The sequence below is a fragment of the Microtus oregoni genome, unplaced genomic scaffold, assembly GCF_018167655.1.
Source record: "Microtus oregoni isolate MIOR12 unplaced genomic scaffold, Mior012 000011F_ref0000422, whole genome shotgun sequence".
Classification (NCBI taxonomy): Eukaryota; Metazoa; Chordata; class Mammalia; order Rodentia; family Cricetidae; genus Microtus; species Microtus oregoni.
Genome location: NW_024543070.1, coordinates 31,201,102 through 31,225,406, shown reverse-complemented (window position 1 = coordinate 31,225,406; position 24,305 = coordinate 31,201,102). Strand labels below are relative to the sequence as shown.

Here is a 24,305-nt window from a genome sequence, read left to right as displayed (position 1 = left end):
CCTGCCCATCAAGTTCCAGGGATCTGCCCCAACTCTGGAGTTATAGATGTAGACCATTGTATTTGCCTTTTACGGGGCTAAAGAGGTGTGGATACTATCTAAATGCATGATGTACATATATGAAAATGCCATCATGCAGCCTGTCATCATGAATAACTGATAACTGCTCACAAAATTTAAGAAGTTCTGGGTTTTACTGATAGTCTGCAGTGGGTAAGGCACTGAAAATGGCAATGTACTAGAGAATGCAAAGCCACTGTAAAAATATAACATGTAAACTGTGTTCATAAAATGCTACAATTATGTAGAAAAATATGCATAGAAAACTCACAAAGAATAACAGCCAAAGACTGTAAGAGACGCCTCTAAGCTGCTGGGAGTGATAAAGGATAAAGGTGGTAGCAGGTTCTCTACATAGATAAAAGCTAAAGATGGTGGCCAGTTCTCTGCGTAAATAAAAGCTAAAGGTGGTGGCCGATTCTCTGCATAAATAAAATTCTCTTCTGATTTCATGTATGCAGTTTAACATTGTATTAGCAGTAATTCTGGGACCTAGCAGAGAGATGAGAAAAGAAAGAAAAGCTCCTTTTCTTTAGTAAATCAAATATTCATAATCTTTTGAATTTATATTTAAGAACCCACTATTCCATGTAGTACCCTTCTCCTGATTTCTAAGTGTTTGTGACCAGTTCAGCATTAGGTATGGGTAAAAACTCCATTTCTTGATGCAATATTAGCACTTCTTGTTACCTGCTGTCAAATAAAATGTGCTTTTCCCAGTCAGCCACAGACTTCTGATGTGCCAAGTTCATACGTTCTATGGCTCACTGATAACCATATTGGCAACACTGGTACAGAAAGCCTTCATTATGTGAAACACGTTCCTCATGCTAAGAACTTTCATGTTGTATTAAAATGGTTTCTCTGTCAGGAATGTTATCACTAAGAAAAACTTCCCATGTCAGGGAAATTCATTGGTTGATTCCTCTTTTCCACCAGTTTATTATTCACCAATTTCCATTACTGAGACCATAAATGATGTGGTTATTTTCTTCCTGCTATTAATCGTCAATGTTTCTGGACACTGTATGAAGGTCACCATTTGTGACTTGAGTTTTGTCTCAGTACTTATGTCTACTGTCCATAGTCCATCTTCCTGCTGGTGCAAAGTTCTTAGTACCTAGAATTCCATTACACTACATGGAGTGTTGTAAACAGAGTACTACTTATGAAATGGTTGTTGGTAAATAATAAATGGTGAGTGCTCAATAAGAGAACTAACTCACACACTTTAACAAGCTTTGAAGTTAGAGCCTAGGTTAAAGTTATCTGACTTTTGTTATTTAGACACCTGGCTGTTGAATGAGGTTGGGGAAGGGTTACCATTTTGTTAGAAGACAAGTATTCTCCGTGTGAAATGGTCAAGGAATAACTGACTAGGAAAATGTTGGACTCTGGTAATAATGGGGGGAAGAGATACCTCCCTACACAGAGAAATAGTAAGCAAAGTTAGCAAGGAAAGCACTGAGATACCATCTGTGTATGTACTCAGTCTGGAACTGTTCTTCCAGTGTAGTTCATTGCCATCCCCTCATCACATAAAGGACAAAGAGCAGAGATTGAATGTTGCAAGGAGCGGGTTGCTTGTTCATTCCGGCTTCCTGGCAAGCTTACACCCAAAATAACCACACAGAAACTGTATTAATTAAATCACTGCTTAGCCATTAGCTCTATCTTCTTATTGGCTAACTCTTACATATTAGTTTAACCCATCTCCATTAATCTGTGTATTGTCACATGACAGTGGTTTGCCAGATATTCTAACCGGCATTCATCTCTGGCAGAGGATCCCTGACTTTTCCGACTCTGCCCTTCTTTTCCCCAGCATTCAGTTCTGCTTTCTCCACCTACCTAAGTTCCACCCCATCAACTAGGCCAAGGCAGTTTCTTTGTTCATTAACCAATGAAAGCAACACACAAAGAGAAGGAACTTTTACACCAATTGAATACAGGAAACAACAAATGAATAAAAAACAACAATAAAAACAAAACCCCCAGAGAGAAGCTTTGCCATGGAGAAAGTCTGGGCTGCCAAGAGAACACAGAGTAGAATGTAATGTCAAGCCCTGTTAATAGTTGCTCACATTTTTAACTTTGTGTTTTACATCATCGATCAATGCTATAGAAGATATTGTCTTTATTTTTTAGACAACATCTACAGGTGATCTATAATTGTGATTAATTCTTCTGCCCAAAGGGGGCAGTCTAGATCAATAACACCAAGTTTAGCTTTCATGAGACATTTCCTATCATGCAGTGCCTTGTAGAGGCATTTATGAACTTACAGTTTCTAAAGAGGAATGTCATCATGGCCACTGGGAGGAAAGGAAGCATATTGCATTTCCACACTGTTCACTGCCAGAAACCTAATCTCATTCACACACAAAGATCATCCTTAATGTGGAGACTTAGTAACCCGTGAACCTTAAATGTTCTTATCACACAGCTGAACTCTATGCTTTGGGTCACAGATGGCAAGCCATTTGGATAAATCTATCCAAGAAACAGATTAAGAGTCAACTTCATATAGTCAGGTTCCTAATGAGCATTATTGAGGTAAATCAAAGAATCCTTCAGGTCAGAAACAATAGAAGACATAACTATTTCACTTGAGGGGATCGAGAGGGTGGCAAACATTTCAGATATGATGGAGGACAGAAAGGGTCAGGAGTGGGAACCGAGGAGGAGCAGGAGGATGAGAGACTGGTACCAGAAAACAGCAGGAGTGTTCTCGGGCCACGTCTGGACTATCAGATCGGTGCAGTCTAAAAGAACTCTTGCTTCTTGCTACTGTCACGCCTGCATACGGCCAGCAAACTAAATACCAAAGCAGACGGCCCTCAAACATCCATGCATGGCTGTAAATATCTACCCATCCGTTCATGACCCAAGTGTTCACTGACTTCCTCCCTGAGCTCTGAGTTTTTGAGACAAAGGAAAGAAAAATAGCTGCATAGCTGCCTTCATCCAAAAAGAGGTCAACTGACCACAAACAAGTTCCTGTGAGTCAATCAAAGGGGTTAAGATGGAGACCACCGCTGAGCAAAACGCTGGACCCATACCATGCTTCTAAGGGGGCTGTAGGGCTGGAGATTTGTGGGTAGAAAGGCACGGACTGGATTTTTGGTGGAAAGAACGGCAAATCTCTGTAAGCTAGGGGCTGGTTAGGTCAGGCATGGTTTTCTCCATCTCTCTCCTGGTGACTGTTTTTTGGCATTTCACTGATTATTGTTCCACTGAAGTGATGAAGTGCCGGTCAAGGAGGGATTGCTGGCATTCCAACGTGTGCTCAGCACCAGAACTGTGAAATGGGATTGAACTCAGAGAAGTGATGCTACAGTTTCAGTAACAAGGGGGCGAAGGACAGTGCTCGAGTAAGCAAATGACAAAGTCATGTAGTGAGAGCTGCTTTTTAGTCTCAGCTTTTGAGTCCTCATGGTCACAGGCCTGAGACTTAAACACTGGAGTTCTCAGAATCCCTCGACTGGGGAGGAGGCATCGTTTATCGCCACTAGATGGCGCCAAACATTTTCATTTTTAAGGAAGGAAAAAAGGAAACTTTTCAGTAGCCAAGCCACATTCAAGTAAAAGACTGTTACTTACCACCACTATTTATAAAACTATTATTAATTTAATCATTACTTAATAATGAATGATTCAGAACCACTATGAATGCTCCTGTGAGGTACATTTGAGCCAATTTTTTAAAAAAATTAATAAAGCTTTCTTTGCCTTATGAAAGAACAAAAGGAAATTGAAATAAGTGTATATATCATAATAGAATATATAAGTATAAAATAGTAGGATTAAATAAGCTTATAAAAGTTATTATAAAATATTGCACATATCTATTTGGGCAAAAAATAGATATTATTTTGTTTTCAGGAGAACTGTGCGTTGTACAATGAAAAAATTGAAATTTCAACACATTTTTAAACTCTTACTAGCTTATTGCAATGATATATAACAAAAACCATTGTAAATTGTAAAAGAGGATAGTATAATGAATGTGTTTAGTTAGAATCTATATAAAAATTAATAATATATTTAGCTTCATATAGTTTGATTAATAAAATTCAGGTGCAAGACATATTTTGGCATATGATTTCAAAGGGTTAGACACATTCTTAAGGAAAAGAACGTAAAGTGTTTTCACTTAACCAATAAAAGTGACTTGTAATACTATTTTTGCATGGAAATAAAGCAGCAGCAGCATCCTATCTCTCCACTGGAAGAACACAACCTACATTCTTACTTCAGTAAAGCGAGGAACAGTAAAGTCAGAGTCCACACAGAATGCACAGAAAGTCCGATGCCCCGCGTGAACACACAAGGACTACTCCAGAAAGAAATATAAAAGCCACAGGCTTATTGCATGAACACAGTGACTTTTAAAATCTAAGTAGCGCATGTACTGGCTTTGTGGGAGCCTAGGCAGTTTGAATGCTCACCTTACGAGACCTGGATAGAGGTGGGCAGTCCTTGGGCTTCCCACAGGTCAGGGAACCCTGATTGCTCTTCGAGCAGATGAGGGGGGGGGACTTGATCGGGGGAGAGGGAGGGAAATGGGAAGCGGTTGTGGGGACGAGGCAGAAATCCTTAATAAATAAATAAATTAAAAAAAAATCTAAGTAGCGCTATCACACCAGCCCCAAATGAAGAGTGCGCAGCATGTTTGGCTATCGCCGTGTTTCCTCTCATGTTCATGTAGGACTCACCCGTATATCGGGCAGGGTGCTCTTTCTCATGTCCAAAAGCTTTTGGAATCGCCTCTCCTCCTCGAAGATCCTCTCTTCACAGTGCTGCTTCTCCTTCATGAGATGGTCATACACACCCTGTGCGTGTTCCCTGTCAAATCTCAGCTTGAAGAACTCTTCGCTGTGGGGAAGGAGTTTCACATGTGATCTCGGGGCTTACAGAAGAAAAATACTAGTCTCTAAAAAGCGTCAGGAAGTCAGTAAGACAATAGCGTCAACAATAAACACGCTTAAGAAGCTATTGCCAGTGTGAGCTGTGATCAGAACGCAGAAGCAACACTACAGAGCAGGTCCCTGGATTTTAGTCAGGTATTCTGTCATAGCAGTGCACGACACCCAAAAAGGTTGAGGAGGATTTGTGGCCCATCTTAGGTCTTTATAAATCTAGTGCAATTTGTATAATTCTAAGTTTATACTTTTTAGACCTATTTAATTTTCTTTCTATTCCCCGTGTATAGAAAGTGTGTAACAATTCTGATTGTAACTCACTTTGTAGACCAGGCTGGGCCCTAACCCACAGAGACCCACCTGCCTCTGTCTCCTCAGAGCTGGGATTAAAGGTGTATGCCACCACCACCACCTGTCTTTTTCTTGCTTTTAAATATGATATGACAAAGATAAATTAGTCTTTTGCAGATAATAGCTATATGACCATTGTAAACAGATACTGCACTTTTGTTTCCAGGCTGCCCAGACCGGAGTAATTACACAGAAACTATATTAATTACAAGACTGTTTGGCCGATGGCTCAGGCATATTTCTAGTTATCTCTTACATCTTAAATTAACCCATTTCTATTTCTCTATGTATTGCCATGTGAGTGTGGAGTCACTTCATTTTCTACATGTCTTGTTTCCTCAGCGGCTGGCTGTCCTTTTCTCAACTCTGTCTACACTCTCTCTTTGTCTCTGTTCAGATTTCCCAGCTGGATACTCTGCTAAGCCATTGGCCAAAACAGCTTTATTCATCAACCAGTAAAAGCAACACATATACAGAAGGGCATCCCACATCATCTCCCCCTTTCTGTCTAATTACAAAGGAAGGTTTTAACTTTAAAATAGTAAAATTACATAGACAAAACAGTTATCAAGCAATAATTATAGTTATAATATAATGATATTAACTATAGTTATAATATATATAGTTTAGGTATATAGTTATACTTATATATAGTTACAGTTATAATATAATAATCAAAACTATAAACTATAATTATGTATAATTATATATATAATTTGACTATATATTATATATTATTAACTATATTATATATACTTTGACCATATAATATATATAATTATATATATTACATATAAATATGTTTTATATGTTTATATATAGAAGCCTTGTTATCCAGCTCGGTATTAGGGTTAGGTTTATATATTAAATCATATATATATGTATATGTATATATGTATATGCTTTGAACTCACAGAGGTCCATCTGACTCTGTCTCCCAAATTCTGGAATTAAAGATGTGTGTCATTGTTGCCTGACCTCTAGTGGCTTTATCTTTGCCTCTGGTCTGCAGGTAAGGTTTGTTTATCAAAATACAAATAATATACCACTACATATCATGATCATATAGCCCTCTAAGGTGAACTGACTTAAGTCCACTAGAGAGTATCTTGTTTCTGGCTACACGTAGCTGTTCTTTGCTTGTATTTTTATGCATGTATGAGCATGAGTGTGTGGAGTGTGACGTATATGGACAGGAGTGCAGGCTTTGGTGTGGAGGGCAGAGGCTCTCCTATAGTAGGGCAGGTCCACTTTTGATTTTTTAATCAAATTAACTGCCATGTGCTTAATGTGCTAATATTTTGTTGGCTATCAAGCCACCATCCTAATGTGATCTGTCAGTTACCCTCCAATCATTATGCAAACCTATTTTATGATATTTAACAAAAGAGGAAACAGAGTCAACATGAACACAGGATGAGAGTACAATTTCCGCATGAGGACACATGGACACCCTGTGGGCCTGAGAACACCGTCTTAGGAGCCAAGGACCCTTTTCAGGGACAGCACCCCTGGTAGGTGAAGTGCGCTCATGAAGAGGCCACTGAAGAAGGGAGAAGTGAAAAGTAGATAGAGTCTATAGAATGTTTGTTTCTAAATTCTTCCCTCAAAACTGTAACTTGCAAGGTTAGGAGGAAGCCATAAAATATTAAACATGGCTCACAAATACTAACAATGTGTTGAATTAATGAATGATATTAATAACAGAGAAAAATTCACATATGTGGAAAAAGAGAAATACCACCAAAAAATAAACCCAGGGGAGAAATAAAGAAGGAAAGCAATTTGTAATTATACACAAATAAATAAAAAATGGTTAAAAATTGTATTTTATCACATACTTCAGATAAAATTCTGAAAATATGAACCATCTTAAGAACGTATTTTAAATATAAAAATCCGATTTTATTAATCATAGAGTAAATATGATTCTTATTTTGCAAAACTTACTTCAGCATTTCAAGTCTATCTTCATAATTTACTTTTTCCAGTTTCATTGTTTTTATCTCTTTATTCAGTTCTTTGCTTTTTGCATTGAAAACAATTGTTTTATGTTTAGTTTGCTCTATTTCTTGATGAATCAGTGAACGTTTTCCCTAAAAAAAAAAAAAAAAATGTTTCAAAGATTTCTTTTTAACACTTTGGAATTTAGAGACATGGCTACACAAGCTACATAGGCAGTAGAAGAGCAGTGACATAGGGGACAATGTAAACGTCATGGCGACAGGGCTGGCTGTACAGACAAGAAAAGAGTAACGATTTCTTAGCATGGTAGACCATGGTGTAAGCACATGTTCTAACATCACCATCCTAAGCTTAGAATCACATCTTTGCTCTTTGAGCTCCCACCTACGTTGACGCCAGCCTGCCACATGTCCTAAAATACATAAACTTTCTGTCTCAAGACACACTCGCATAACTCTGGTTCTCACCCGCACAGGATGACCCTTGAGGGGTGTGTGTGGAATGTCAGCTAAGCACAGATGCTCTCTCATCTTTCAAACAACACAAAACCACATTTTGTTAGCACAACTTCCTGGGGTGATTCCGGGAAAATAAATCTATGCTGAGGTGTCTCTTAGGTGAGTTGACCTCTAATAAAGGGTTGTAAAATTAAGAAGCCTTTTTATCACTACTGAATAAAACAGGGTTAAGATGTTTATGCTGGCAATACAGTGTGGATTATTACCATATTACTGGCCAAAGCTGAATAAACTTAAGTCTTTGTATGACCAAAACAAGAGGAATGGAAAAAAAAATGGCTTTAGCTATCTAAATGAAGATTCTTTCTAAAACCAACAATTTCCTAGTAAATGAAACATTTTCAATTATATATTTTAAATAAATCTAAATCTTTTAAAAATAATAACCTATATTGTCAAATTATATGTCATTATTATAATATTTTTATCAATGATTAAGGATATGTCTTACTAAACTTTCTATTCAATAAACATATTTTTGATAAATGATGATTTTATGAATTAAAGAAAATTGGATTACTAGATTTCGAGCCGAAACCTTCTTTTGCCCTTCCCCTCTCTTCCCTTCCTTTCTGTCTCCCTTCCTTCCTCTCTCTGGCTCCCCTCCTTTTTCCTCTTTTCCTGTTAAGGTCACCCATGTCAGGGTAATAAAATGAGTGAAATTGGTGGTGTATAAACATTCAATGGACTGAGAAGTTCAGAAATAGAAGGCAAGCAGGTTTGGTGCCTGTAGGAGGTTCTTCTGTCTATGTGCTGCTTGCATTGGTTGAATAAAGAAACTGCCTTAGCCTTTTGATGGGGCAGCACTTAAGCAGGTGGAGTAGACAGAACAGAATGCTGTGAAGAAGAGTGTGTGTGAGAGAGAGGCCATGAAGCTCCTACCTGAGACTGACGTTGGTTAGAATCTTTTCTGGTAAGGCACAATCTCATGGTGCTACACAGATTATTAGAAGTAGGTTAAATAAAGATGTGAGAGTTAGCCAATAAGAGGTTAGAACTAATGGGCCAGACAGTGTTTAAATGAATACAGTTTCTGGGTTGTTATTTTGGGTGTAAGCTAGCCGGGTGGCCCAGACAAAAAGCAGGCCTTCACTCCTCCTACAACAGGTGCCTGCTCAGGGCTCATTCTTTTGAAAAGATGCTATCTTCTTGCTGTGTCCTCACATAGGGAAAGGAGTGAGCTTGGCCCCTGGGATGCATTTAAAAGGCATTGGTCCCAGTCACAGGGGTGGAGCCCTCAGGTGTTCCTCTAACCAACACCCCAACAACAGAGACCCTCTCCGGAGTAGAATTATGGGAGGGTACCAATATTCTTCTCCTTCTCATGGGCCTTGCTTTCCTTCCTCCATTCATCTTTCTTTTGCCTCATTACTTCCTAGAAGTTCCACGTAGAGATCAGTGGGAGAGCCAGGAGAGTAGCAAATTCCTGCGTAAACCCAGCATGAATTTTGGGTTGCTCTGGGTTATTTTCCTGCTAAAGGCTATGTGCCTTATAGACTAGAGCAGTGGGAAAGACAGGATATATAGCTGCAGTGTGTGTGTGTGTGCACGTGTGTGTGCGCACGTGTGTGTGCATGTATGTGTGTGGTGTGTGTGCAGAGACCATTTAGTGAGAGCAATTCTAACGCAAGACATCACTTTACAATTATATTTGCCTAATGAGTTCTCATTGGCATAAGAAATTATAAGTTGAAAATTTAATTTTTCACCTCAGTTTGTGTGAGTTCCTTACGACTTTTCTTGCTCTTTCTTCGTAGCTTTTTCTTTGTTGCCTCTACTTTCCGTCTTACAAGTTCTTTCCTCCCCCGTATCTCATTAAGCATCTAGAGGACATTCAGATTTTATGTTATATAATATTTGTGATCCAATTGCCCTGATTCAGATAAATAGTACGTAGTGGTTATCTTAATAATCACAATGTTTATTTTAATGTATGAAAGGAAAGGTATACAGCCAGTGAGTTCTTAACTGTGGCACCTCTCATCCCAATACATTGTTTACATTAGCTGAGTCATGGAAGGTCTAATCTGTTTCAAATAAATAAGCAAACATGATGAACATCCATAGAAATTAAAATATTTCATTATAATATTTAAAATGTTTCAGCTAAAATTGAAGCTCTAAACACAAATTATGAGAAACCATTATCAAATAAAAATGTACAAAAGCTTATACTTCCCCAGAATTTGTGCTAAATGCTAATTCTTAAAATTTATTAGTTTTTAAAACACAAAATAAGAATTGATTGGTGAACAACAAGAACATATAAAGCTAGACTATTAGAATATTAAGGGGAAACAAATGTCATCAATTGTTGGTAGAAGTCATTATTATACTCAGAAAATGACATTGAGAAGCTTAATATAATTAATAAATCCCCACTCATTAATGTTAGAAGGAGTCATTATTAAAACCAGTTATCCGTCTAGGTTTAGTACTGTTATGTGTATGTAAGGATCCCATTTAGAAATCTCCACTTGCTCAACCTGGTTAGGCTCCAGTTTTCTGTGGTTTATAATGCAAGACTTTGAAAGTCAAAAAATAAATTTTTAGCAGTAATTCCTTGTAACTCACAGTTTAGAAACCTAAGCCTTTTGAAAATTATTAATAACCAAAGTCAGACCATCATTTGCAAAAAGTATTTTAGAAAAGCCCTACAATGTTGGCAAATCGCCCCAAGTATATGTGTGTCCTCCGTACAGGGAAAGACAAGAATGTATCTCTACTGACACGCCCTCCACTTCTCTGAAAGATAAATGACAGGATGCACATATATTTGTCCATGATTTTTTTTGGGGGAGGAAGGGCCAGTAATATCAGTTACTGACAGGAATGTGTAGTTTTGAAAATATTTTACTCACATTAGCTTTATTTTTCACACTAGCTGTCTTAACTTTCACCAAAAACTTACCTAGAAAATGTCAAGGTGCCTCATATTTTATATTTGAGTCAACATAACGCTTAGCATCCCATTCAGAAGCAGTGGAGACCGAACTGAGTGCTCTTGCTGGGCAGTCTCACCAGGCAAGTCCCTGGTCACTCAGTTCAGGATGGGTTGCCCTAAGTAAGGCAGACTCGAGGGTTGTAGAGTTCTTCAGTGAATCAATGGCATGAAAGAGCAACTTGGAGGGCGTGTGATTTCCCAATAAGAAACCATAAATTTCTATATAATATTTTCACATACATTACTTAGCAACCTAAATATCCCTGAAAATTAGCTATTAGTTGTGAATTACTGTCTATGTCCTGAATTATTGTGAATGCTTACTGCCGAGTGTTGACGGTGGAGAATTCTGATTCGTACAACATCTGCTTCTATCTGGCGCAGTGGCAGCTCGACTTCTGTCAGTGCCGTACTATAGAGGGCTTTTCTTCTTATATACTCCTGCATCTCCAAGAACTGCATTTCTTCAATGGAAAATAATCTTTTCTGCCAGCCAAGATTGCAAATCATTCATTCGGTGTTAATGACACATGTATTTATTAAGAACAATTTAGTGTTGTTGTTACTAAAATCAAAGACTGCAGTCCCTCACGGAAAAGTAAGGGGTGAGAACGCGGTATTTTAAACAGCATGCAGCTGTTGAACAAACGTGAGAGAAAAATCAAATAGACAACAAAGACCAAGAGCATGCTGATGACACACACTAGGATGTATCTAATTCTTGAAATGTAAGACAAAAGCGACCAGGGAGCAAGGCAGGCACGAGAAATTGTTAGGCAAAATGACTTGTCTAACTATGGAAATATTGAGTAAATATCGACAGAAAAGATACCTCCAAAAGACAAAATACCTATAATAAAGCATAGAAGACACTTCCAAATTTGTCTTTGCTTTATAGAGTTCGATTAAGGATGCTAAAAAAATCACCCATCACATGAATATGGATTTCTTTGACTTGCGATTTTAATTTTCCAATCATGATAATTACAACTCTTATATATGTATTTCTAAGGGGAAGCATTCTGGAATATATCAGGGATAAGCAAGATTGAAAAACGGAACTTGGTTTGGCTAGTGATCATGCTTCCATTTCAAAGCTTTTATATAGAAATATCATAGCACATTTTTTTTTTAATCGGGGTTAAATAAAGAAATTCCGGTGAGAGACACTAAAAGTAAAGAAAACGTAACATCATCAGAAAGCAAACTAAAGAGTTAGACAGTCAGGAATAAGAGCCAATGCCCTTTCACTAGACTGGCAGAAATTCCCATTAAGCCACAAAATGAGATATGTGCATGGGAGGTCAGTTTCTTTATGCATGATCAGACAGTCTAGTTGTACACAGAGGCCAACTGTCATCAGCTAAGGAGAGAAAAGTGCTGGCTTGCAAACCAAGCAGTGACAAAAGATGCCTCATTACAGGCAAATTTAAAATGCTAAGTAAAATGCAAATTAAAGGAAGAAGGAAATGCAGAAGCCAAATTAGTATTACCTGAATCTCCATCCCAGTAGTCATTTCAGCTCGTGTGAGCTTCTTCAGGAAGTCCTCTCTACCCTGTGTGTCACAAGTTGTCAAACACAGACTTTATTAACAGGATATTTAGAAATAAGTTTTAGCAGCAGTTACTAATATAAGATAGAGTTTACCTTATCAAGATAAAGAGCAAAGCAGTCACTATGATTTGCATATTATAATTAATTTTTAAAGGCCTTGATATTATTTGAGTTAAAACATTTAAATTATATACCAGAAAAAAGCAGGATTCAGTTTCATATAGGTTATATCTTACAATCCTAAACTTACAAAAAAAAAAAAACCCACAAAACAAAAACAAAGAAAGATCTAGACAGTCCTTGACTCATACATCCCTGTCCTCCAGAAAACAATGGATTTCTTTTAATATTACTTTCCAGAATAAACGCTTTGAATGTTGAAAGAAAAACAATCAGGTGTGATGCTTGCACAGTATGATTAGATCCTCCACTTGATTAGAACAATTTCTCTATTTTTCAAAAAAGAAATTCTTCAAAAGACAGTATTCAAAAGAAAAAGGAAGCAGTTTTGCATTGTTTCCTAGGTAATGGTCTCAATTATTCCACGTGGACACAAACCAGCACTGGAGGACACTCTCTAGGTCTTTCTGCCTTGTCCTATATCTGAGAGAAGAGTCACCTTACCTTCAGGCTACTCTCCAGATTCAAAATAGATATAGAAGTTTGCAAAGAGAAATCACACAGGTTCTTAAAGGTCTATGATTTCCCCACTTCCCAGCTAAGCCCAGTTATATCTTCAGGTCTACAGACGCAATAAAGAGAAGCAAACATACAGGTTCATATTCCAACCCTTCCCCTACCTAGACAGCACTGAGAATTGAGATCATTTACCCAAGCCAACCTGACAGAGACCACCAATCCCTCACTGAGTCTCTAGGCGATTCTAGATTGTGTCAAGTTGACAATAAAACCACCACACTGGTCAACACAGAAACAACAAAGCATGGCTCCAGAGCAGAAGACATGAAGGGCGATAAGCAATGCAGTAACTTTATAAAACATGTATATGTGAATGATGAAATTTATAATTGAAAGTTAAAGTAGGTGCTTAAGCTTACATGATATGATTTAATATGGTTTCATAATTAATTGAATATTTAAAGAGAAGAAAATTGAAAATGTCCCTGCAACATGAAGAAAAATATTTTATATTCCAAGCCACAGTATCACTTTTGAGCTTTCTTTTAAAATTTTGAACTAATTTTTGGAGCTAATTGTGTGTGTGTGTGTGTGTGTGTGTGTGTGTGTGTGTGTGTGTGAACACGTGTGTTGGAACGATATGATGGTGGACAATGATGAACAGAGCTGAAGACTGAAACAAATCCCAGGTTAGGTTTGTCTTTCACCTTCAGAACAATCAATAAAGGACAAGAAGTGTACTTTTAAATCACTGACTGTAATCTGGATGGATTAGGGTTTTTTTTTTTTTTCCCTAAAATCCATTCATTTTTCAAAGTTTCTTTTTAAGTTGTCAATTCCTGAGGGAATAAAGCAGTGTTTATTGTGAATGTAAGCCTCTTCATTCAGATTAGTTAACATTGTATGAAAAGAATGTGTGGCTGCAAAGGAGCAAGAAATAGGCAGTGTGTGAGAGATGATAAAGTAGACAAGAAGCCTGAGACCACCAGAGTAAGTAAACACAGCTGTATTGAAAGAAGAGTGATGTAGGAGGTCCTTCTTCATATGTGATGCTTTTATTGGCTGTTATGTCCAATGGCTTAGCAGAATAAAGCCAGGCAGGAAAACTGAAGAGAAATACAGAGAAAGATTAGGCTGAGTCAAGGAGATGCTATATAGCTGTTGAACAAGATAGATGCTGGAACCTTACCAGTAGCCCACAGCCTTGTGGTGATGCCTGGATTAATAGAAATGGTTTAGTTTAAGATGTAAGAGCTAACTAGAAGTATGTCTAAGCCATTGGTCAAACTGTATTGCAATAAGTTAAGTTTCTGTGTGATTATTCGGGTTTGGGTGGTCAGGAAATGAAAGTGCAATATTTGCCTATGAAGGAAATACTAGGGACATAATAGCTCAATGAGTAAAGACTGAATGTAAGAATGAGGACCCGAGTTCAGTCCCTGGGTGCCAGGTAAAATGTTAGGTATGGTGGTGCATGCTTGTAATTCCAGTGATGTGGAGGAGGAGACAGGTAGATCTTGCAACTTGATGGCCAGCCAGGCTAGCATGCTTGGCAAGCCCCAAGCTTGTGAGAGATGCTGTCTCACAAGATAAGGCTCATGAAAACAACAACCTAGGCCTCCATATACACACGTGCACACACATGGCCTCCATATATACAAATACACACACACTGCCTCTACACACACACACACACACACAAACACACACACACACACACACACACACACACACACAGGAACCTGTAGACATGTGCATATGCACGTACAGAAGAAAAACATTATAGAAGAAAGACATATTATCATTTGAAATAGCTATCTATACAAAACGTGCAAACCCTATTACCAGAGGAGGAATCAACAGTCCTGCAAGTTTCTTTTGCTTTTGATTATACTTTCAGCCTCTGCTGTTCAGACTAGTCTTCCTGAGGGAGAACACCTAGGGTGTTCACTTTCCCAGACCCAAGGCTATAAGAATGTTACTAGCTACATTGCCTAAGGGCTTTCTGGGCCTTCATTCTTTTTACACACTACTACTACTACTACTACTACTACTACTACTACTAATAATAATAATAATAATAACAACTGGGCCACAGGGCCCCTCACAATAACCTAGAGGCTGGATGCTTCCTAGGGGGACTGCTACTATTCTTCAAAAGGACACAAAAGACAAATGAGACAAGAGAATCCTCTGATGATCAGGCTATAGGGTATCACAAAGGAGTGATAAGAAAATCTCACTGGAGCTATGGAGAGAGCGATTAAATAGGAACATGCCTATTGTGTGTGCTCATCTTATTTTACCTTCATAATTAAATATTTAAAATGGCAACTCTTACCTGGTTTTGCTTGTTTTTCATATCAGAAAATTGAGACAAATACTTAAATTTTCCAAACACAAAGCTGGCAGCTTCCCCACTCAAAAGCTTTGCCCATAGCTAGTTGACTTGGAATGCTAATTCAGACAACCTGGTGGATCTAAGGGACTTGATCTTATTGGTCTGGCCTTCTAATGACTTCTAGATTCTTAGGACCCTACAGTTCTCTCTTGCCCTCCTTTCAGGAGTCAGCCTTACCATGCACTCTTGGCAAGAGTCTGTCTTGGAATTATGTGGTTCGTGAGCCTATGTTAGAGGCTGCAGAGTGCTGGAGCTGAGACTTGGGGTGAAGAGGTGTCAGTTTGCTTGTTATCCCATAGTGGGCTATGAAACGAAACATGCCTCAAAGTTATGAGCTCTGCAGAGGTCCTCTTGTAATTACACAGCATGAGTCATGCAGCTGCTAAGGAAAGAACCAGGAGGAAATGAGCACAGATTTAATATATTAAAAGTCTGAATTAACACCAAGTCCAGCTTACTCAAACTCTTATTGCACCATCACTGAGAAGACTCAAAGGCAGGAGCGGGGCGATGGCAGAGAGCTGCAGCATTTGTAAAATGCTTTGTCGTTTTAATATTTATTAGGTATAATTTTTGAGGATGTACTGTATCCTACTCCTTTGCATGTGTTTTATACACAAAATTCTGGCTTAATTGAGTGGCTGGAAGTTCACTAAAACTTGTGCGCATTGGAACTGTGTAGAGCAGTGGTTCTCAACCTTCCTCAACTACAACCTCATGCTGTGGTGACCCCAACCATAAAATTTTCATCACTACTTCATAACTGTAAATTTGCTACTGCTATGAATTGTAATTTAAATATCTGATAAACAGGATATCTGATATGTGATCCCAATGAAAGGGTCATTCAACCCCCACAGGTTGAGAACCACTGGTGTAGAGTAGGAAGCTGGAGGTCCACTGGCATGGTATATTGCAGATGGATGTTCTTATGTGTGTGTGTGTGTGTGTGTGTATCTGTGTGTGTGTTCTATATGTGTGTACAAACTTATCTTCATAGCTTTTTAGCAACATAGCTATGACTTGTCAGCCTTCTGTCTTAACAAAAGCTTGAGATGGTTAATTGTGAGGAGGAGAGGGCCAGTTCTGCTCATGATCTCAGAGCTCTAGTCAATTATCAATGCACCCCGGGCTCTTGGGAAAGGACAAGTAGGAACTTTATGGGAGGAACTTGGGTTTGACCAAAGCATACACTTTATGGTCAGGAAGCAAATAGAGACACCAGAATCCACAGTCCCCTTGGAGGGTGCTACTTCAAATGACACAAAGATCTACTATATCCTAACTTTTGATAACCCTACCACCCCATATATGCCATTCTGGAGACCAAGCCTTTACCAAAGGGACCTTGACAGGACATTCCAAACCTGAAATATACTAGCTACTATTGTGTACTTTCAATGATGAGGAAACTGAGGTCTTTGAAGCCATGTAATTCTTGTCATCAGAAAACTCACCTATCCTCCTGAAACCTTGGTGGAACTCTGAAACACAGCTTACTACAAAACAGAGAGGACCAAGAGGTGAGTAAACAACCACCCAGCAGGACACCACACTCTCTAGGCCCTCCATACGGGGCAAAACCCTGGACCCTCCCCGACCTGCCTTGGCTTCTATAGCCAGAAAGCAGGTGAGTTTCCTGCAGGTAGGTTGCTCCAACACCCCGACCCCATCCATCAGACCCTGAAAGCTACAAGTCCAGCTCCACCACAAACTCTCCAACTCCCCCTGCAACCTCAGAGGAACGCTGAAACACAAGCTGCAACTACACAGAGAAGACCAAGAGAGAGCACCAAGAGAGAAACTCTAAAATGCAAGCTGTGACTGCACAGAGTGGACCAAGAGAGCGAACCAGGAGAGCAGACCAAGAGAACAGGGTAAGAGAGACCTCAGTGGCTCACGGAGACACAGACAGTGACAGAGCAGACTAAGAACAGTTCCCAAAGACACAGACAGCCACTGCAAGGATTGGACCAAGAGGCAAAGACACTGCCAGCACCAATAGTAGGAAGAGATGGGTAGGTACCAATGCAAAATTCATCAAACAACCTAAAAAGCAACATGGTATTACCAGAACCCAGTGGTTATACAAAGGAAGACTTGATCATCCTAACCTAGAAGTAGAAGAAAATGATTTTAAATGTAACTTTATGAAGATGGTGAAGATCTTTAAAGAGGAAATGAAAAACTCAAAGAAATGGAGGAAAAGGCAAAGAAGGGAAAAAATCAATAAATCTCTCAAAGAAATACAAGAAAACCAATAAAAAAAAACACCAACCAAACAGGTGAAACAAACAGTTAAAACAGCTCAAGACTTGAAGACTGAAGTAGAGGCAATAAAGAAAACACAATCTGAGGGAATTCTGGATATGGAAAATCTGGGTAAACAAACAGGAACTACAGAGGCAAGCATAACTGGCAGAATAAAAGAGATGGAAGAGAGAATCTCAGGTGTTGCAGATACTATAGGGGTAATAGACTCACCAGTCAAAAAAACATTAAATAAATCTAACAAATTCTTAACACAAAACATTAAGGAAATCTGGTACACTTCAAACTAAAATCAGTCAGAAGAGATGGAGGACACTTTATACTCATAACAGGAACAATCTATGAAGATGAAGTCTCAATCCTGAATGTCTATGCCCCTAATATAAGAGCACCCACATATGTAAAAGAAACATTACTAAAGCTTAAATCGTACATCAAACTTCTCACACTAATAGTAGGAGACTTCAATACCACAATCTTCCCAATGGACAGGTCAACAAGACAGAAATTTAACAAAGAAATAAGAGAACTAACAGATGTCATTAATCAAATGGACTTAACAGGCACCTACAGAACATCCCACCCAAACACAAAAGAATATACCTTCTTCTCAGCACCTCATGGAACCTTCCCTAAAATTGACCACATACTTGGTATCAAAGTAAACCTCTACAGATAAAAAAAAAATGCAGTAACACCCTTCTTATTAGATCACCACGGTTTAGAGTTAGAATTTAATCGCAACACTACTCGTAGAAAGCATACAAGCTCATGGAAATTGAATTTTTGAACCACCCTTGGATAAAGGAAAAAATAAAGAAAGAAATTAAAGACTTCCTAGAATTCATAGGACACTCTGAAAGCATTGCTAAGAAGGAAGTTCACAGCATTAAGTGCCCACATAAATAAAATGGAGAAAGCTCACACTAGTTACTTAACACATACCTGAAAGCTCCAGAACAAAAGGAGCAGACTCACACAGGAAAAATAGAAGACAGGAAATAATCAAATTGAGGGCTGAAATCAATAAAATAGAAACAAAAAAATTACAAAGAATCAATGAAACAAAGAGCTGGTTCTTTGAGAAAATCAACAAGATAGACTAACCTTTATCCAAACAATCAAAAGACAGAGAAAATATCCAAATTAACAAAGTCAGAAATGAAAAGGGTAATGTAACAACAACAATGAGGCAATCCAGAGAATCATTGACTAATGATTCTCTACAAAATCCTGCACTCCACAAAATTGGAAAAGAAATGGACAATATTCTGGATAGATACCATATCCTAAAATTAAATCAAGACTAGGTGAAAAATTTAAATAGACCTATAAACTGCAAGAAATAAAGCTGTCATCAAAAGCCTCCCAACAGCAACAACAAATAGTCCAGGGCTGGATGGTTTTAGTGCAGAATTCTACCAGAACTTCTAAGAAGAGCTAATACCTATAATCTTCAAATTCTCAAAGTGTTCCACATAATAGAAACAGAAGAAACATTGCCAAACTCTATTTATGGGGCTACAGTTATCCTAAATAAGAAAACCACACAAAGACTCCACCAAGAAAGAGAATTACAGACCAATCACACTCATGAACATAGATGCAAAAATAATAAATTACTGACAAACATAATCCAAGAAAATAACACAAAAAATCCACCATGTTCAAGTCAACTTCATCCCAGAGATGCAGGGATGGTATAACATATGAACAATCTATCAATTTAATCTATCGTATAAATATACTGAAAGAAAAAATATGGTCATCACATTAGATGCTGAAAAAACATTCAACAAAATCCAACACCCTTCATGATAAAGGTCTTGGAGAGATCATGGATGAAAAGAACATACTTGTGTGTGTGTGTGTGTGTGTGTGTGTGTGTGTGTGTATGGCAAGCTGTCAGCCAAGATCAAATTAAATGAAGAGAAGCTCAAAGCAATTCCACTAAAATCTGGAACAAGATAAGGCTGTCCACTCTCTCCATATCTAGTCAACATAATTCTTGAAGTTCTGGCTACAGCAATAGGACAACAAAAGGAGATCAAGTGTATTCAAATTGGAAAGGAAGAAATCAATCCTTCATTATTTGCAGATGATATGATAGTATATATAAGTGACCTCAAAAACTCTATCAAAGAACTCCTACAGTTGATAAATACCTTCAGTAATGTGGCATGATACAAGATCAACTCAAGAAAATTAGTAGCCCTCCTATATACAAATGATAAAGAAGCTGAGAGGGAAATCAGAGAAACATCACCTTTACAATAGCCACAAATTATATAAAAGACCTTGGGGTGATACTACCCAAAATAAATTAAAGACCTATTTGATAAGAACTTTGTGTCTTTGAAGAAAGAAATTGAAGAAGATACCAGAAAATCAACAGATCTCACATGTTCTTGGATAGGTAGGATCAACATAATAAAAATGGCAATCCTACCAAAAGCAGTCTATAGATTCAATGCAATCCCCATCAAAATCCCAACACAATTCTTCACAGACCTTGAAAGAATAATAAACTTCACATGGAAAAACAAATCCTGTACAATAAAGGAACTTCTGGAGGCATCATCATCCCTGACACCAAGCTCTAATATTGAGCTACAATAATGAAAACAGCTTGGTATTGGCATAAAAACAGAGAGGTTGACCACTGGAATTGAATCAAAGACCCAGATATTAATCCACATACTTATGAACAGTTGATTTTTGACAAAGAAACTGAAAGTACAAAATGGAAGAAAGAAAGGGTCTTCAACAAATGGTGCTGGCATAACTGGATGTCAACATGCAGAAGAATGAAAGTAAGTTCATATCTATCTCCATATACAAAACTCAAGTCCAAATGAACTGAAGACCTCAATATAAATCTGACCACACTGAACCTGATAGAAGAGAAATAGCCTTCAACCCATGGGCACAGGAGACTACTTTCTAAATATAATCCTAATAGCACAGGAACTGAGAGCAACAATAAATAAATGGGACATCCTGAAACTGAGAAGCTTCTGTAAAGCAAAGGACATAATCAATAAGGCAGCCCACTGAATGGGAAAAGATCTTCACCAACCCCACATCAGACAAAGGACTAATCTCCAAAACATATAAATAACTCAAGAAATTAGACATCAAAATTTCAAATAATTCAATTAAAAACTGGGGTACAAAACTATACAGAGAATTCTCAACAGAAGAATCTCAAATGGCTGGAAGACACTTAAGGAAATGTTTAACATCTTTAGCCATCAGGGAAATGCAAATCAAAAGAACTTCGAGATACCATTTTACACCAGTCAGAATGGCTAAGATCAAAAATATCAATGATAGCTTATGCTGGAGAGGATGTGGAGTAAGGGAAACACTCCTCCATTTCTGGTTGAAATGTAAACTTGTGTAACCACTCTGGAAATCAGTATGGCGGTTTCTGAGAAAATTGGGAATCAACCAACCCCAGGAATCCACAAAGATGACCCCAGCTGAGACCCTAAGCAATAGAGGAGAGGGTGCCAGAACTGGCCTTGCCCTGTAGTCAGACTGATGAATATCTTAAATATTACCACAGAACCTTCATCTAGCAACTGATGGAAACAGAGACAGAGACCCACATGGGAACACTAGACTGAGATCTCAAAGTCCAGTTGAAAAGTGGCAGGAGTGAGAATATGAACAAAGAGGTCAAAACCATGATGGGGACATCCACTGAAACAGTCTACATGAGCTAATGGGAGTTCACCAACTCCAACTGGACAGAGAAGGAACAAGCATAGGTCCAAACTAGTCTCTCTGACTGAGGTTGACAGATGCATGGCTGGGGCAGACTGAGGAGCCATTGGCAGTGGCGCCAGGATTTATCCCTACTGCTTGTACTGACTTTTGGGGAACCTATTCTCTTTGGGTGGATACCTTTCTCAGTCTAGATATAGTAGGGAGGGCTTTGGACCTTCCCCAAAGCAATGTGCCTTACCTTCTCTGTGGAGTGGATGGGGGTAGGGAGTGGTGAGTGGAGGGAATAGGAGGAAGAGAGTGGGAACTTGGATTGGTATGCACAATGAAAAAATATAGTTTTTTTTAAGTTTACTTTTTTACTTTTTTATTTTTTATGATTTATTTATCTTTATTTTATGTGCATTGGTGTGAAAGTGTCAGATCCCCTGGAACTGGATTTTCAGACAGTTGTGAGCTGCTATGTGGGTGCTAGGAATTGAACCCTGGTCCTCTGGAAGAGCAGTCAGTGCTCTTAACCGCTGAGCAATTTTTCCAGCTCCTAGTTTGTTTTTTTTTTAAGAAAATAAAAATAATTCTTGTCTTCAAACAAGTATGAGCATCAAGGACTGCTGGACACAGACACGAGCACTCTAGAACATTTGGCACTAAGCTCCTTGGTATCTTTCTCCCATTTGCATCTCTGTGCCTACAACAGTACTCTGCAGAAGGATAACTTACGAAAGCAAATGAGATTGTGAGTAGCAGATATATTACTTTGTTGTCTATGTTCAGAAACCCAGCTGTTTTGGATTCTTTCAAAATAAAAAGCATAGTTTTAGAATTTCTTGGATTACAAGGTACTAGGAGTCCATTAAAATGTCACAACCCCATAGACTTTCATTTGTAATAAGTACCTTGAGCATGGGTGGAGATACCGACTTGCAAGGTACATTTTTCCTTTGGATATGGGGACCAGGGCTATGATGGAAAGACAGACAAAGTAGCCCTGGGAGTGAGGCAGCACTTCATGGAGAAAGGAGGTAGGGGGAGCCAAAGGAAGCCTGTATTCTCCCAGAAGGTGCCTCTAAGTCACCTCCCAATCAGTCCATGTGCTCTTCACATTGTAAAGTCACTGGAAAGCAAATGAGAGCCCAGAAAACTACTCTGTCACAACGGTGTCAATAGAGTGTTCAACTCCGAACCACTAATAGACTTTGAACCAATGTCTGCTGAGAAGTGATGCACACTGTCTCAAAATATGCAGCTGATTACCTACTACCTACAAGGGAGTGGGCTGCATCCATATTGACTGCAATGGAAACAAAATGATCAGACTTAACACCATCAGTGATGAGCAACATAACATATGCCGTGTAATTTTGATGTGCTTCTCCGATGCACTGTTATGGCAACGTCAGATTGCTCCCCATTTCACCTGCATTGCACTGGGAACAAAATATATAAATTTATATCAGAGAAATTCTGCCAAGAACCTTGCGTGTGACCTTTAAATGTTCACAGGATGAATGGACTCGCTTGTGGTCATGTGGATGTGTGTCTGTGCCCATGTGTTCAGTGCCTGGAGAATTCAGAAGATGGTGGAACTGGAGTTACAGGCCCCCTTGAGGCCCTAGTGAGGGTGCTGGCAATTGAACCCTGATCCTCTGGAAGATCAACAGATACCCTTAAACCACCTGTCTCAGCGCGCGCGCGCACACACACACACACACACACACACACACACACACACACACACACCTCCTTTTAAACTTGAAGACCAACACTGGAAAAGATTTAAAGGTTTAATAGACCAGGGCACTTTGCAGAGCTCATCACACCCCAGCCAAATGAACCAGAATACGTGCCTGTAGACCTCTCATCTAAACCCGACATTTACTGTTCTGAACTCTGATTTAAGACGTGCTGCTGGGTCTTGTGTTCTTTGGCAGCTTGGGGAAAGTTAAGCTTTATCAGCAGAGGGCAGTGGAGGGACAGGCAAGGGGCTCCACACCTCTCCTCCTACAGGAGGTTGGTTGACTTTTTTTTTTTTTCTGTAATTTTTCTTCCCGCAAGGGGTCTTTTAGGTTGTTAGCCCATTATCTACATTTAACTGCCTTCGAGTTTGGCCAGTAATTAGCGGATTAGCAGATGCCTACCTTCCACAGAGACAAGGGCAACGGTGCAGTGAGGTCCTCATAGTGGGACAGCCACCCCCTCTGTGCTCATCCTACTTTGGGGCTTTCCACCCACTGCTTCAGGCGGTGGCTGCGCCTACATTTGCAGTTACTGAAATCTTCAGAGGAGGGGTCAGAGAAACTTCTGGTAAGGGGTGAGAGGACCAATGTTTTTAAGCTGTATAGGCTATCGGGTATCTGTCGCAGTGACTCAATTCTGATTTTAGAGAAAAGGAGTACGGAGATCCAGAGATCACTTCAGAGAACAGGAAAGGAACATTGAATTTAAAAAGAGATTTTGGGATTCTAGCAAGGGTTCACAGGCGACCTGCTTGCTACACGGTGGTTGCCCGGTTTTAGCAGTCAGAAACCAGAAGGTGGCAGCAGAGAGCTGTGATACTGCTAGAGACCACCGGTCTAGCATAAAAACCCCTGGGAAGCACAGCCTGATCCTTATGTGATGTGTCTGGAAACCCGAGCAGAAAGGAAGAACACCAGCCTCCATTTACCTAATAGTGATGGACAGGAGCTAAGAATAAGGTCGGAGAAGACTTTGATTTGGAATAAATTGAGATTTATGGGTTAAAAAAAGGAGGGGGCCGCTCTGAAATAGTTGGCAGACCTGCCCCTGGCTGCACTCAGTCGAGATGCTTTGTGGCGTTCATGACCTCAACATACAGTCTGGGGATGGCCCAAACTGACTCTACCTAAACATGATTATCCTTCATTAGTTTCTGGTGGTCAAGTCTCAGCTGAATACGGTAAACCCCACGCTGAACCTGTGTAGA

At 39.0% G+C, this 24,305-nt stretch overlaps 1 protein-coding gene across 1 annotated transcript in view; it reads right to left on the bottom strand.

The window, feature by feature from the left end:
• Positions 1 to 24,305, bottom strand: part of LOC121453584 (coiled-coil domain-containing protein 178-like) — a 316,272-nt gene that overhangs the window by 205,203 nt on the left and 86,764 nt on the right. The window contains exons 12-16 of the mRNA XM_041660455.1: positions 12,257 to 12,319; positions 11,088 to 11,249; positions 9,529 to 9,642; positions 7,287 to 7,432; positions 4,779 to 4,938 (exon numbers count right to left, since the gene is read on the bottom strand). Coding sequence (XP_041516389.1) covers positions 4,779 to 4,938; positions 7,287 to 7,432; positions 9,529 to 9,642; positions 11,088 to 11,249; positions 12,257 to 12,319 — 645 coding nt within the window. The remainder of the gene's footprint in view (positions 1 to 4,778; positions 4,939 to 7,286; positions 7,433 to 9,528; positions 9,643 to 11,087; positions 11,250 to 12,256; positions 12,320 to 24,305) is intronic.